Source organism: Carassius auratus, chromosome 40 (genome assembly GCF_003368295.1).
Source record: "Carassius auratus strain Wakin chromosome 40, ASM336829v1, whole genome shotgun sequence".
Lineage (NCBI taxonomy): Eukaryota > Metazoa > Chordata > Actinopteri > Cypriniformes > Cyprinidae > Carassius > Carassius auratus.
In genome coordinates, this window is record NC_039282.1 from 3,938,349 (window position 1) to 3,953,721 (window position 15,373).

A 15,373-nucleotide genomic window follows, 5' to 3' on the forward strand; every position below is an offset into this window, starting at 1 on the left:
TAAAGTCTCTCTGCGAGTGATTGTGCAGGTGTGGATATATCTGTGCACCTCAGCTATTCGACGCGCCAGTGTATTCCTTTTCCTAGTGACTAGGAGATATTGTTCTCTTCTTGCATGACCTCCGTTGAATGATAAACGAGCCGGAATCAAGTCAACGATACCACTGTAGATGAAGTGACCCCAATTAAGCAAGCTGGAGGCGACAGCGGCAAGGAACCGAAACTCCATCTGTGACAGAATGGAGAAAAAAACATTGGGAGAAACCAGGCTCAGTTGGGGGGCCAGTGCTCCTCTGACCAGATGAAACCAGTAGTTCAATTCCAGGCGGCAGCAAAGTAAGATTGTGCAGAAGAATCATCTGTTTCCTGTGGTCTTGTCCTGGTGGTCCTCTGAGACAAGGTCTTTACAGGGGATCTGTATCTGGGGCTCTAGTTGTCCTGGTCTCCGCTGTCTTTCAGGGCAGTAAAGGTCCTTTCTAGGTGCTGATCCACCATCTGGTCTGGATACGTACTGAATCCGGGTGACTGCAGTGACCCTCTGATCTGGATACAGACTGGATCTGGTGGCTACGGTGACCTCGGAAGTAGAGAGAAACAGACTAATATTAGCATAGATGCCGTTCTTCTAATGATGTAGCAAGTATATAGGGTGTTATGGGAAGTGTTTCCCGGTTCCGGTTTACCTAATTAATGCAGCCTAAAAATCCTTTAACGGATTTGGATATTAAAAGCATATTAGTATGTTATGTGTAAGCCAGGTTAAAAAGATGGGTCTTTAATCTAGATTGTGTGTGTCTGCCTCCCAAACAATGTTTAGGTAGGTTATAACCAGAGGCACCAAATAGGAAAAGGATCTGACGCCCGCAGTTGATTTTGATATTCTAGGTATTATCAAATTGCCTGAGTTTTGAGAACCTAGCGGACGTAGAGGATTATAATGTAAAAGGAGCTCATTCAAATACTGAGGTGCTAAACCATTCAGGGCTTTATGATAATAAGCAATATTTTAAAATCTATATGATGTTTGATAGGGAGCCAGTGCAGTGTTGACAGGACCGGGCTAATATGGTCATACTTCCTGGTTCTAGTAAGGATTCTTGCTGCTGCATTTTGGACTAGCTGTAGTTTGTTTACTAAGCGTGTAGAACAACCACCCAATAAAGCATTACAATAATCTAACCTTGAGATCATAAATGCATGGATTAACATTTCTGCATTTGACATTGAGAGCATAGGCCATAATTTAGATATATGTTTGAGATGGAAAAATGCAGTTTTACAAATGCTAGAAACTTGGCTTTCTAAGGAAAGGTTGCGATCAAATAGCACACCTAGGTTCCTAACTGATGACGAAGAATTGACAGAGCAACCATCAAGTCTTAGACAACGTTCTAGGTTATGACATGCAGAGTTTTTAGGTCCTATAATTAACACCTCTGTTTTTTTCAGAATTTTCAGTAAGAAATTACTCATCATCCAGTTTTTTATATCGACTATGCATTCCATTAGTTTTTCAAATCGGTGTGTTTCACCGGGCCGCGAAGAAATAAAGAGCTGAGTATCATCAGCATAACAGTGAAAGCTAACACCATGTTTCCTGATGATATCTCCCAAGGGTAACATTTAAAGTGTGAAGAGTAGCGGCCCTAGTACTGAGCCTTGAGGTACTCGATACTGCACTTGTGATCATCTAGTATTATTCTGCATTCTTCACTGTCCTGGTGTTAGCTGCTTTACCGAGCCATGCTGTGTTTCTGTTTGGCATAGTATTGTATGCATATATCACTCTCCTAGTGTTAGCACTTTATACGGAGCCAGTTTTCTGTTCTAGTGTCTAGTCCTTAGTTTCTTGTCATAGTTTTGTCTTGCCTGACTTCCTGTGTTTCCTGATTACTGCCTGTTTCTCTCGGGCTAAACCTTTGGCTTTCTGTTTTGGACTGTGTTGGCACCGTGCCTGGACTATTTCTTGTTTTATTGGCTTTCCCCTCGTGTCAAGCCCTCTAGATATTGTTGGCCGATTGTAAACCCACGCTTGCCCTGAACATTGGTGCTTTAACACTGTGTGGTATGACTCGGCTTGGGTATGGCTCAGTATGGTACAGCATGGCTTGATTTGGCACAGTTCACATTTCCACTGTAGTTTAGTACTGCTGTAGAGTGGACGGGATTATTCACATTATTACAGTTGCGCCACCTTTACTGCTGCGACTCGTGAAAAAAAAAAAAAAAACATTCCGTGTCACCCCATCAAGCTCTCGCTGGATCCGCTCCTCTGCTTTCAACAAGAGGAACATCTATACTACCCCAACAAACAACGACAGCCATTTTTGGGTTTTAAAAAAAGGAGCACTTGTTCTAAAGAGTTGCGTTCGATCCTTTGCTTGCTGTGTTGATTTAAATCTAGCTGTTCTTTTGTGTTTGTGTCACAAGTTCAGTGACACATGTAGTGACGATTCTCTCCGGCCAATCCATGATCAACAGAGTTTACACGTCACGTTTTGGTAAGAGAACTAAAAAAAAAGAGGTGGTACTAAAAATTTACCAGGTACTGGTAATATTGAGAGATATTGAGTATCACAAAGTCCAGCAATTATAATCACATAACCTTTCTTTCTTTAAATTTTCACAAAACTATTTTGGTGTCTTGGGTGCTGCACTTTTTGTGGACCTATGTTTATTAAACAGACCAGACAGACCAGTTCAGTGTGTGGTGGAGGAACGACTCAGGAGTCTAATCAGAGTGCAAAATCATTAAATAAACATTTGCTTTGAAGCTTGGATCAGTGCGAAGGGATCAGACCACTTGGCCACCTGGCTCTTGCCAGGTGGGTTGCATCATTGCCAAACAATTAGGAAACACAAATTATACCTAAATGCAATGTTATGGTTTACCACTGATGGCCTTCTTAACAACCTCTAAAGCACTTAATTAGTCACATAGGATTTGACCGGGAAGATTTTGTAAACTATTTTCTTTGATGCTCGTCCGATCCTTAGAGATTTTACCAGTGTTAGAATGGAAGGCCTATACATATACATATACATATACATATACATATACATATACATATACATATACATATACATATACATATACATATACATATACATATGTGGGCTGTATAATTGGCAAAACAATTAGGAAACCCAAATTAATTACACTGATATACAAAATTGTGGTTTACCACTGATGGCCTTCTTAACAACCTCTAAGGCATGTAATAAATCACAAAAGGTATTTGGTCAATGATTTTCTGTGATGCACGTCTAATCCTGAGATTTTAACAGTGTAAGAATGGAAGAATATGTAAACCAATAAAAAAGAAAGATAAATTAATTAAAATAACAATAAAATAATATAATAATAAAGGTCTATTATTATTTTTAAAGTTTAAAAACATGGCAGTTGACTTACATTTACAACATAAATGTAAAAATGATGTAATATCCAAATTAATTTAACAAAGTTTAATATTTTGCAGCCAATTAAATAGTTGGAGAGCAGCAGCAGTTCTTGCTGTTGACCTAAATCATGCAGACAGGGATATGCATACTTTCACAACCACAACCCCCCACACCCCAAAAAATGCTCCAGATCTTCCTTATCATAAAACTTGTTGTTTGCTTTTTGCTGCTCAATGTTTCCCTCTTCCCTCCATATTTAAGTTCAGTGCACTCCATAAAACAAGCAACTGCTAACTACGTATCACTTTTCCCTTACGAGTGACACATGTGACATTACAGATCAAGTTCTCAATGTTCTTTCGTCTCTGAGGACAGCTTCTTCTACTGCACTGCAGAACAAACAAAATGGTAAAATAAGGCAGAACACCACAGTTCGAGGTCAAAAAATGATAGCTCTGTTAATGACTAGCCAAAAGAAACATTCAAACATTCTGAATGTGCTTATCCAACAGTGAATATTTGACAACTTATATATTAGATTAGTTAAAAAAATAAAAATACTTTACAGCAAAATGTCTTTATTAAATGTAAATTTAACAATTTATTGATATATAACTTATAACTTATTTAATAAATGGAAAAATAAAAAAGTTTTAAGCAATTGATTATTTTTTTAACACAGTTTTGCTATAGGGTCTTGTTAACCAGATGAAGAAAATATGTCTACATAAAAAACCTTGGATACAATATATAGATAAAACATGTTTTTAAGTATATACATGTGATTGTTATCCACAATATAGCAAAAGCACATTGCCTGTTGATTCACAAACAATCCTTCCAGTCACTGCCAACTCGATTTGTTTTGTTTGGATTGTTTGGTTGTTAATTGCTATAATGATGCTTTGCGTTCATAGCGTGAAATTAATCCATCCTTTGGGAAAATAAATCCCATTCCTTTATCATGAAGCAAATCTTCAGCAGTATAAAAGTGGGCTGCCCGTCTCTAATTATCTTTTAATTTCTCTTCCAACAGAGGCAGTGTGGTGAGTGAATAAGTGTGAAGTTCATTTCGTGAATGCAGATCAGATCAGATGCAGAATCTCCTATTAATAATCCAGTGAACATTACATTAGATATTTGAGATAACTCCTGCTATTCTACATTGTTCTCATTTACTCCATTCCAGACTAAGTTGATTTGATTTTGCAACTTAACTCCCTTTCAGCCTTTGTAACATCCGCAGCTCTGCAGAGTGCCTGAAACCATGCAGAATCTGACAGACCTCACAGGCAACACGACGTCCGGCGTTAACCTCTCTGTCATTGTGAAGGTGTGTGTGGTGATTCCGTTCTTCATTGCCTTCCTGTTCTTCATCCTCCTGACGCTGTGCACCTTTGCATCTCACAGGCAGTTCTTTGACAGCTCCCGTTATATCCTCTTCACCTACATGCTGATCAACGACACCCTGCAGCTCTTCTCCTCCGTATCTCTTTTCTTGCTTGCGATGGGTGGTGTGCAATTTGCGGTCATCTTCTGTGCTCCACTGATTTTTGTGTCCACTGCTACCTTCCTAAACACCCCACTCATCCTTTCCACTATGTCATTGGAGCGCTACGTGGCTATTTTCTATCCTCTTCACCGTCCTGCAATCTGGAGAGCTGAGAGGATTTGGATCATCATTGTAAGCATGTGGATCATCAGTTGCATCCTGCCCACCGTTGACTTTGTCTTGATGCGGCTCAAGCCCAATGTAGACATCCATTCAACACCTGTGCTCTGTAAACCCACTGTGCTCAATGCTTCTCCCATTCAGGCTCTGTTCAAAGTGAGCCTCAATGGGATCTTCTTTGCAGTGGTCGCTGTGGTTATCCTCTTCACATATATTCGGATCCTGCTGGAGACCCGGCGGATGCGGCAGGACCGGGTGTCAGTGAGGAAGGCTCTGCACACAGTGCTGCTTCACGGGTTCCAGCTGCTCCTCAGCGTGATGGCCTTCTCCCAGCCTGTCGCAGAACTCTTACTTTTCCAGCGTGTAAACTTGTCTCAAGCAGATATATCTTTTATCTATTATTTCTGCTTCATTCTGCTTCCCCGCTTTCTGAGCCCGCTCATTTATGGACTTAGAGATGAGAGCCTCAGAAGCTATATGAAGAAAGCCATGCCTTGTTTTGGTGCACGGATTGACCCACATAAAGAAGTCAAAATCATTAAATAACAGTGCAAGAACAATGGGTTTTGTGAGAGTGACAGATCAAGCATTTAAAATCAATGTAAATTCTGTAATGTCTATCTATCTATCTATCTATCTATCTATCTATCTATCTATCTATCTATCTATCTATCTTTATATCTATCTATCTGGATTGAAAATATATTTTAAAAAAAATGTAAAGCTAAATAATAATATGATCATAATATAACCATGCTTGAGTGTAAAAAATAATTACATTATTGTAAGATCTTAGTATCATTCAGGAATTCATCCTTTAACTTATGTGCATTATTTGCTATGAAGTTGAGAATCTTTGAGAATGAAAATATATTACATTTTGTGAATATATCATTCAGGACAACATTGTAAGAAAGTTCATCTCGGATGAAGCATAATAACAAATGAAGCATAATAATAATAATAATAATAATAATAATAAGTATTATTATTATTATTATTATTTATCTCTGAATTTCCAGCAGCCATTACTTCAGTCTTCAGTGTTGCATGATCCATCAGAAATCATTATAATATGCTGATTTGGTGCTCAAAAAACATTTCTTATCAATGTTGTGAACAATTGCTTAATATCTTTTGTGTAAACCATGATATATGCTCTTTGATTCTTTGATGAATATACAGTTCAAAAGCATAAAAACCGAAATCTTTTGTAACTTTATAAATGTCTTTAATATGACTTTTGTCCCTTTTACTTTCGATTTCATGCATACTTGCAGAATAAAAGTATTAATTTCTTAAAAACTTAAAGAACTTACTTACCCTAAACTTGTGTATAACGTACTTGTGCTAAAGGTATATTTGTGAAAATGTGAGCACAGTCGATATGGAGGTTGTTATCAAGTAAAACCAAATCTGACCATTCATGATGCTTATTGTCGTCTGCTACACTGCAATGTGTGTACTGTATGCTTTTTTGGAAGCAATATAAAATATATTCCAAACAACCATCAAATATAGATACTTTGCATTTTGGAAGATGAAGTTGCTGTAAATGCATATCCTATTCATACGCATAAATGTCTTAGTCTTACATGTTGAATTAAAATAAATATATATGTAAATAAACACACATGCTACATATTGCCGCTGTCGGCCTGAAATTTCTTGTCTTTACATTTCAGCTTTTTTTTATTTTTATCAGTGCTATTGGTCATCTTTATGTCTGTTTGTGGGTTTTTACAAATATTCAACCAATGAAAAGCATTTAAAACAGCTTGTGACTAAACCTCGTAATGCCATTGGATCATTAAACTGTCTGCCAAACCTTAAAACTCCACCCTTGCCTCCATGCAGAATGAAGTGGCGCACACAGTTTGGAGACAGATCTTTTCTTGTTTCCAGTACGAGGGTAAATAAAGAACTGATTTTGAATAAGTACAGTGTTTTCTTCATTTAACAAACACTATGTCTATTTAGGATATTTTTTTCTTTGCTTTTGAAAGTTGAAGTTTTTACCAAAAGTATTCAACAACATGAAAAACTGAACACTCATATAGCAACAATAAACTTTATAACCTGATGAAAGTGTAATCCGATGCACATAATAAGACTTGTTACCAATAGGTCGTGGGTTTGATTCTCAATAGGGATTGTAGGTGATGGGAGTGAATGACCAGCACACTCTTAAGGCCCGTTCACACCAAGCACGATAACTATAAAGATAACGATAAAGATATAGTTCTAAAAATCGTTCTCAATATTAAAGAATAGCGGAGTCCACACCAAAACTATAACGATTAACGCAAAGAGAAACGATATCGTTGGAATCACTTTCAGAACGTTTTTTTTTTTCTGATGAACGATAAAAACATTGGCAACCAATCAGAATCAATCCTGCTGTAATGAGCTCGAGAATACACAGACAATATCGTTCGCTGGTGTGGACACTAATATCGTTATCTTTATAGTTATCTTTATAGTTATCGTTCTTGGTGTGAACGGGCCTTTTCACAGACTCAGGTGAGACCCCTGTGGAAGGCACCAAACCCACAACTGTTCCCAGGGCACCGCAGCACATGGCTGCCCACTGCTCTGGGTGTGTGTTCACGGTGTGTGTGTTCCCTACTCACTACTGTGTGTGTGCACTTGGATGGGTTAAATGCAGAGCACAGATTCCAGGTATGGGACACCATACTTGGCTACACGTCATGTCACTGTCACTTTGCTGCCTAAGATGCGACCATTCTAATGACGGACAAAAAAAAGCAAAAACAGATTTCCGCCATATGCTGGTCAAAAACCTTGTATCTCCATTTGAGATTGATGCTAATAGCACATAGCAAACAATACGCCAAATGTGCATCTATGCATGCTTTATAGCCCTCATAGCTATTGCCCATACACCTTTTGTGACAGGTATCAAAAAGTAAAAGTGAATGATTTTATGGTAGATGTTAATAAGGCTAGAATCTAATGTTACTGTATATGCAAATACACAGCAATGATGTCTGTGGTATTAAGAAGCTGTTTCTGATGTAGATGTTCCTTGCTGCATTCTGAAATGTATGTGTTTTCACCACCAAGTACATAATTTTAGTGTGTAATGCAAGTATACAGCTAGTATGTACTGACTACTAATTTCCTTAAAAATACTAGTATTTGTGCTATATTCCAACTGTATGGTGTCATATTTTCATTTAGATACTTCATATTCTACATGAAACGAAACCTTTTTTTAAAAGACCTGATTTCAGGAAATGAATAAAAGGACATCCAGAATGCGGTGAATCCAGGACAAGTTTGGGAGACATTGTAATTACCAGTAATTGCCTCTTTATTGGGGAATAGCAAACAGTGCATATAAATATAAATACAAATAAATTAACAAATAAACATACAAACGAATAAAGAATGAATTGTTTTATTTGTTAAAATTGTATGTCATTTTTGTGTTTTGTTGTGTTTTGTTTAACATATGATATGATTGAGCCAATACAGAGAGCCAATGTTTATTGACCACACATACAATACAATAATAGTTTGTGCTTATTAGAAGCGTTATGACAGTTAGATTGCCTCCCTTGAGCCTAATTAAAGCACAGAGTCATGAAATAAACATGTTTTCATCCTGCTTTGGGTTATCTGACAAAGGTAACAAGCAACAATGAGTAGTCTCATGTTACATCAGTCCTTATTTACATCAGTCCTATACCAGATGTTCCTACAAATAACTATATTACCTCTGCTCAGAGACACATTTTTAAAAGAATCTGAAATGAAACACATTTTATTAACTTTATTAAATATAATATCCTGCTAATACTGTATCTAATAACCAACAATCACTTTATTATTCCAGCAAGCCATTACCAATCCAGGCCATTATATCAAATCAGGATATGGTAGTGATGACACATTAAATATATATATATATATATATAAAGACACACACATTGTGTTAGTCCCACAATATTAATATAAATGTACATTTGTACATGTTAAGCTTTAACACAAGGGAATAAGGAAATAAAGATTGTTATGCTGTAATGATGCTAGACTATATTTAACAATAAAATAATAATTATATATACCTATTTTGGAGCAACATTTCTAATCAGATCTTGAGTTTTGCATCCCGTGTTATCCTATAATTTCATTTCTGCCTATCCGTTTTCTTAACTTGCTACAGTAGGTAACACCAATGTGTATAGTACAATATAGTTGGGTCTATAAAACTGCAATTATATTTTCAGTCCATCTCAACCAGAATACTTCTTCCCTCTCCAGTATTTTTTTAAGCATGAGCTATTGAAAATACAATTTTGGGCTTAAAGATATGGCGGCTAAAATAGTGGTTAAGTTGGGCTTGGAATATTTTCTCTGGCCAATAATTAATTATTTACTCTCTTATCTTAATAAACAATTAAATCAATAAAATGTTGAGTGAGTTGTAAACAGAACAATTTTGTGATCCTTTTTTTTGCATTTTTGTTTGCAAATCTTAGTTAATTTACTAATACATTAGTTAAATTAAAAGTTGTTTCTAACATTATTTAATGGACCTGAGCTCACATGAAAAACAATGAACAGTTGTATTTTTTATTAACTTCAATTTTAACTAACTTCAAAAGTTAAATTCTGATTTAAAGCATCTCCAAAAATAAGACAATAGTTAACAGTCATTTATTATTATTATTATTTTTAGTAAAAGTCAGTTCATCATTGATTCAGTGATGTCCTCGTCCAGCTCAGTTCTCTTCTCTTTCAATAGTGTCTGTGCAATCAAATAGACAATATTACCCAATATTAAATGTCCCCAAATAAGCAAGCCAAAAGGTGACAGTGGTAAGGAAACCAAACCCATCTGTGACAGAAACGCAGAATGAGAAACCAGTGGCCAGTTCTCCTCTTGCCATACAAAACCAACATGGCGTGGTTTATTTCCAGGCTGCATGAAAAGTCAAACTGTGGACTGCCATCACTCAAAAAATCCATCCAGTTCCTTATGTTTGAAGATTGGATTACATCAAATGGTGAAGGAGTCAAAGCTGTCCCCATGTCTGTGCAGAGAACTCATCTGGTTCTCGTGGTCTTTGCTGAGGATTTGGGCTAATGGCCATCTAGTTGACGATGTCTTCACAGGTTATCTGTTTCTAGGGCTCATCTCATTGTCATGGTCTCTGCTGCCATTTAGGGCTGTTGTGGTTGTAGGTGTTGATCCACCATCTGATATGGATACAGACTAGGTCCGGGTGACTAAGGTGACCATATGAACTGGAAATGGACTGGATTTGGGTTGACAGAACCGGGCTAATGGTCATACTTCCTAGCTCTAGTTAGAACTCTAGCTGATGAATTTTGGACCAGCCAGAGTTTGATTATTAAGTGCACAGAGCAACCACCCGGTAAAGCCATAATCTTACAATAATAACCTAATAATCTAAAATGGAAAATGTTATAAATACGGCTTTCAAATGAAAGATTGCTATCAAATAGCACACATAGGTTGCTATCTGACGACGAAGACCTAGCAAAGCAGCCATCAAGTGTTAGACAGTGTTCTAGGTTATTACATGTCAAGGTTTTGGTAAAATAGCAAATAGCATTCAAAACGGATCAACTAAACACACTAGCAAAAACAGTTAACTGTTGGACGTTTAATGTTCATGGTATCATTTCTGATTTACTATTCAAGAAGTCTGTCTCTTTCTCTGTAATGGTAAACGACCCGTAATAAAACTTGTCACATTGCAGTGTCCTATACTTTCAGGAGGATTGGCTGTTCCATATCCATTTGAATTTAAGGCTCTTCATACTTGGATCGATCCTCAATCTAAAGTTTCATGGAGAGTAATTGTTATTTGCCGGCTCAGGAAATAAAAAATTATAAAAAATAAATTTGGCTCGGTTGTAGACCATTCTATTGGGATCTGGAAAAGGGTGGAACACCTCATGGGAGGAGCTTTCAAATTTTGTAACATGCTTATTGCACAACTTCGGAAATCGGCCATTTGTCAGCCCTCTTGGTCTACATTGGGCATAACCACTTGTGGTGACTTATATGATAACCAAGGACTTAGCTCGCTTTAATGATTAAGAAATAAGTTTTGTTTACCAGCACAGTCTTTTTCAGTTAAGCACTGCTCTCAAGGTCTATGGAGTTCCCTGGGCATCCCCCATTTCCTCTCATCCTATGTGGGATTGGATTGCACCATCCTCTGGTCGGTCATCTGTTTCTGTAATACATAATCAATTTAATGATCACACTGCAAAGCCTCTTTCTATTAAATATATGGAATCGTGATATAACAGATTTTTACTTGTCGGTCGACTGTGAGAGGGTGTGGTCTAATCTAATCTTAACTTCTAAAAACTTGGCTCATTGTCTCTTATCCAATACAAAATCCTCCATAGAACATACATAACTTACAAGAGGTTTAAAATTAAACTGCAATCAACCTATAACTGTCATATCTGTAACACTGTATCATCAAGGTACTTTTCATAAGTTTTGGGAATGTCAGTCCAATTGCTGTCAATCTATGGACACGTGAATCCTGTTTTATCCTTTTTACTACATATTGATTACACATCTAATGCAGGTTTATGTCTTCAGTGACGACTCTCACTCCTGTGTAAGTTAATTAAAGAAGAGAATGTTGTTTGATGTTTTTACAGCTGCAAAAAAGACAATAATACAAAACTGATTTACTCCGCACATGTGTGTAAAAACATTTCAGATTAAGAGACTTTGGGATAGTGGCCTGTGAATGTACAATGGCACAAATTAAAGGGGCAAAATCCTGGTACTATTGATGCGTGGCAGTGTTTTTCTTCTGACATTCTGGAATGATCTTTTTTTTTCTCTTTCAGATTGTAAATTATTGATAATATGTCTGTTCCTCCCCCTTCCCCTTCCCCTTTAAATGCATGTTATTTTGCTAATATAAAAATAAAAAATTGATTAAAAAAGTCTATCTCTCAAGTCAGGTTAAGTTTCGTCGAGTGTGTCTGACCTGTTTCCTGTCCAGTCCCTGCTGCCGGCATTTGTGTGTCATTCTGGACGCTCTCTGTGGAGCTGTGTCTCGGCCGGGGCTGATCGCTCACCATTACCAACAAGTTCAAGTTCAAGTTCAAGTTCGCCTGTGACTGGTGACTATTCTGTGTTTCCAAGTCATATCACCTGAGTTACTCCAGTTCTGCGTCCTGCATCTTACCTTTCAGCCCATTAGGATGGCAGACTGCCTAAGATGTTTTATGGAACTGAATAACCCTGTTAACTGCACATTTGCAAACAAGTTGTCACATATTTGGAAGTACTAATATTAATCTTTGAAAAGCCGACTCACCTTCGCAGCTATGAGTCTGGAGCACTAAGGGGACCATCTGTGTGCTTCTGCAACACTCTCAAATCTCCACTGTGTCCAGATCGATCCACTGCATTCTCTTTATCCATGTTCTCGTTTTTCATCTTTGTTGAGTCACTTCCACTCCATGCCTATAAGAAAAAGGCTCAATGTAAAGAGCAATTACTTTCCACACATAGCAGGCTCAGCTGAGATCAATTTTTACTCAGCTATTCTTTTTGATGGTGGTTTGCTCCAATATTTTTTTTTATGTCAAAATCATGTAAGATGTTGCAAAAATATCAAGCTCTAATCATATTAAATCAGCTGTAAAAGGCTTAAAAACTGTGATTCTACATGGATTCCAGTTATTGCCTCCACGCACTCATTCAGCTTAAAGGGTTATTTCACCCAAAAATCCAAATTATGTCATTAATGACTCGCCCTCATGTCGTTTCAAACCAGTGAGACCTCCGTTTATCTTTGAAACACAGTATAAGATATTTTAGATTTAGTCCGAGAGCTCTCAGTCCCTCCATTGAAACTATGTGTACGGTCTACTGTCCATGTCCAGAAAGGTAAGAAAAACATCTTCAAAGTAGTCCATGTGACATCAGAGGGTCAGTTAGAATTTTTTGAAGCATCGAAAATACATTTTGGTCCAAAAAAAAAGCAAAAACTATGACTTTATTCAGCATTGTCTTCTCTTCCAGGTCTGTTGTGAGTGCGTTCACTGCAGTGTAGTGATGTCCAGTTCGCAAACGAATAATTCGATGTAACCAGATCTTCTTGAACCAGTTCACCTAATCAAACTGAATCGTTTTAAATGGTTTGTGTCTCTAATACGCATTAATCTACAAATGACTTAAGCTGTTCACTTTTTGAATGTGGCTGACACTCCCTCTTAGTAGAAACAAACCAATATCCAGTAATGCATGTACTCAAACAGTACACTGACTGAACTGATGTGAAGAGAGAACTGAAGATGAACACCGAGCCGAGCCAGATAACGAACGTAAGATTGACTCGTTCTCGAGTTTTTGTTTTTACAATTAATGTGAGTCAATATAATGGGAGCGTGACCTCTGGTGGCTATTGGATGGAAGGCCACAGACCAGATTCGTGACATAGCCCTTTCGCAAGGAGTAGCTTCCAGATGCTCCAAACACTATATGTTCCAGGAGGGCAGAGGGCCAAGTCCATGTGGAGAGATAGGACCTTGGGACTGAGGCAGGACCAGCGAAACAAGGAGCCATGACAGAGCCAGCAGAACAAGTGGAGCCGAGGACCACCACAGCTGGGTAGATGTGTCAGAAAATCCTCCTGACGGTGGAGCAGAAGACCACCATGGTGGAGCAGACCGCACAGAAGACTACCACAGTGGAGCAGACAGAGCAGAAGACCCCCACAGCGGAACAGACAAGGCAGAAAACCATAAAAGCGGGAATGAGGGTGACCTGGACAGACATACAGTTCAAAATCAACTGTATTGGCTAGAATAGGACTGGCATATACCTCAAAATTAAAGGGATAGTTCACCCAAAAATGGACCACTGACACTCCCAATTGAGATTGTACATAGAGTGTCAGTGGTCAATGGTTGAGAGATAGGTGGCATTAGAGGCAAAAAAAAAAAAAAAAACGACATAAATACTGTTCAGTTTCTTGCACATTGCAATCGTTTTGTGTCTTTACACATCAATGTATCGTCAAGAGCCACATGGTTTAAATAGTTTTTGTTTGTGTATGTTTTTTCTTTTTTTTTAGCCGTGATTCCCATTCAGTCCAATATAAGAGTGACAGATTACAACGATTTGAGTTAAAAATCTCAGTTTTTGTTCTACTGAAGAAATAAAGTCACCTACATCTTGGATGCCCTGGGGGTAAGCAGATAAACATAACATTTTCATTTTTGGGTGAACTATGCCTTTAAGGGTATTGACAGAAGCTAAAGCAGATAGTTTAGTGACAGAAATTCGACAGGAAGATAAATCAAACTCAAGCTCATTGATTATCACTGGACTGGAAGACATTTCATTGAATCACACTAAGCTGACAGACAATTCACAGTCAGACTCATTAGGACAGACAGATAGTTCAAAATCAAGCGCACTGATAGCAACTGGATAATTCAAACTCAGATTCATAGTTTGAAACTAGACAGATAGATAGTTCTAAATTTGTTGCATATTAAAAAAAAAATGCAAATAAACTGAATTTGAAAATAAACTGAATTTGTAATATGTTTGTAAAGTTCAGTTACCACAGTTTGACACCATGCATTTATTTTCTATATCAAATACAGGCCTAGCAGTCTTTTTACATGAATGCAAGAAAGCACAGCTAAATGGCTCCATCTTATGACTGAAAATGGTTAGACATGTTACATTGTAGTTAAACAGTTTCTGTACTAGTCTATAAAAAAGTTAACATAGACTGCAGATTATAAACGATATAAGGTATATAAATAGGCTATATGATAAAAATTATTTAACTAAAAGAGGCAGAACACATAGTAAATTGTTATCATCTATAGTTCTCTGATTTACTGTGTCTGAACATGATTTTGCCGACAAGTTAAGTAGAGTGTATAATTGCAGTTTCCATTCTTGTGATCCTTATAAGTTTATATTTTATTGCAGATACAGTATATTGTGGGAGCTACATTTCTGAGGTTTGCTTATTCAAAGCAGTTCTTTTGACCACAGGCAGTCAATACAGCAGTATTAATCCTTCACTGCACAATGACTCTCTTATAAAATGTTCCAGCTGTTCCATAACATTAGTGCAATGGGATACAGTGGCAAGAAAGCAGCAGGAATACTACTGGTTGTTCATTTGACTTCACATTAAGTTTTTGAGGAAGATCTTTATACTGGGTTGGTAATTCAGTATAACTTTGCCACCTGGAACTTAGACCATCAAAAGCCTTGATGCAGGGCCTCATT

General features: G+C 37.4%; 1 protein-coding gene across 1 annotated transcript; it reads left to right on the forward strand.

The window, feature by feature from the left end:
* The first annotated feature begins 4,468 nt into the window (after positions 1-4,468).
* On the forward strand, positions 4,469-5,622 carry LOC113058897 (odorant receptor 131-2-like). The gene has a single exon (XM_026227164.1). The coding sequence runs from the start codon at positions 4,672-4,674 to the stop codon at positions 5,620-5,622; it is 951 nt and encodes a 316-aa protein (XP_026082949.1). The 5' UTR covers positions 4,469-4,671.
* The last annotated feature ends 9,751 nt before the right edge of the window (positions 5,623-15,373 follow it).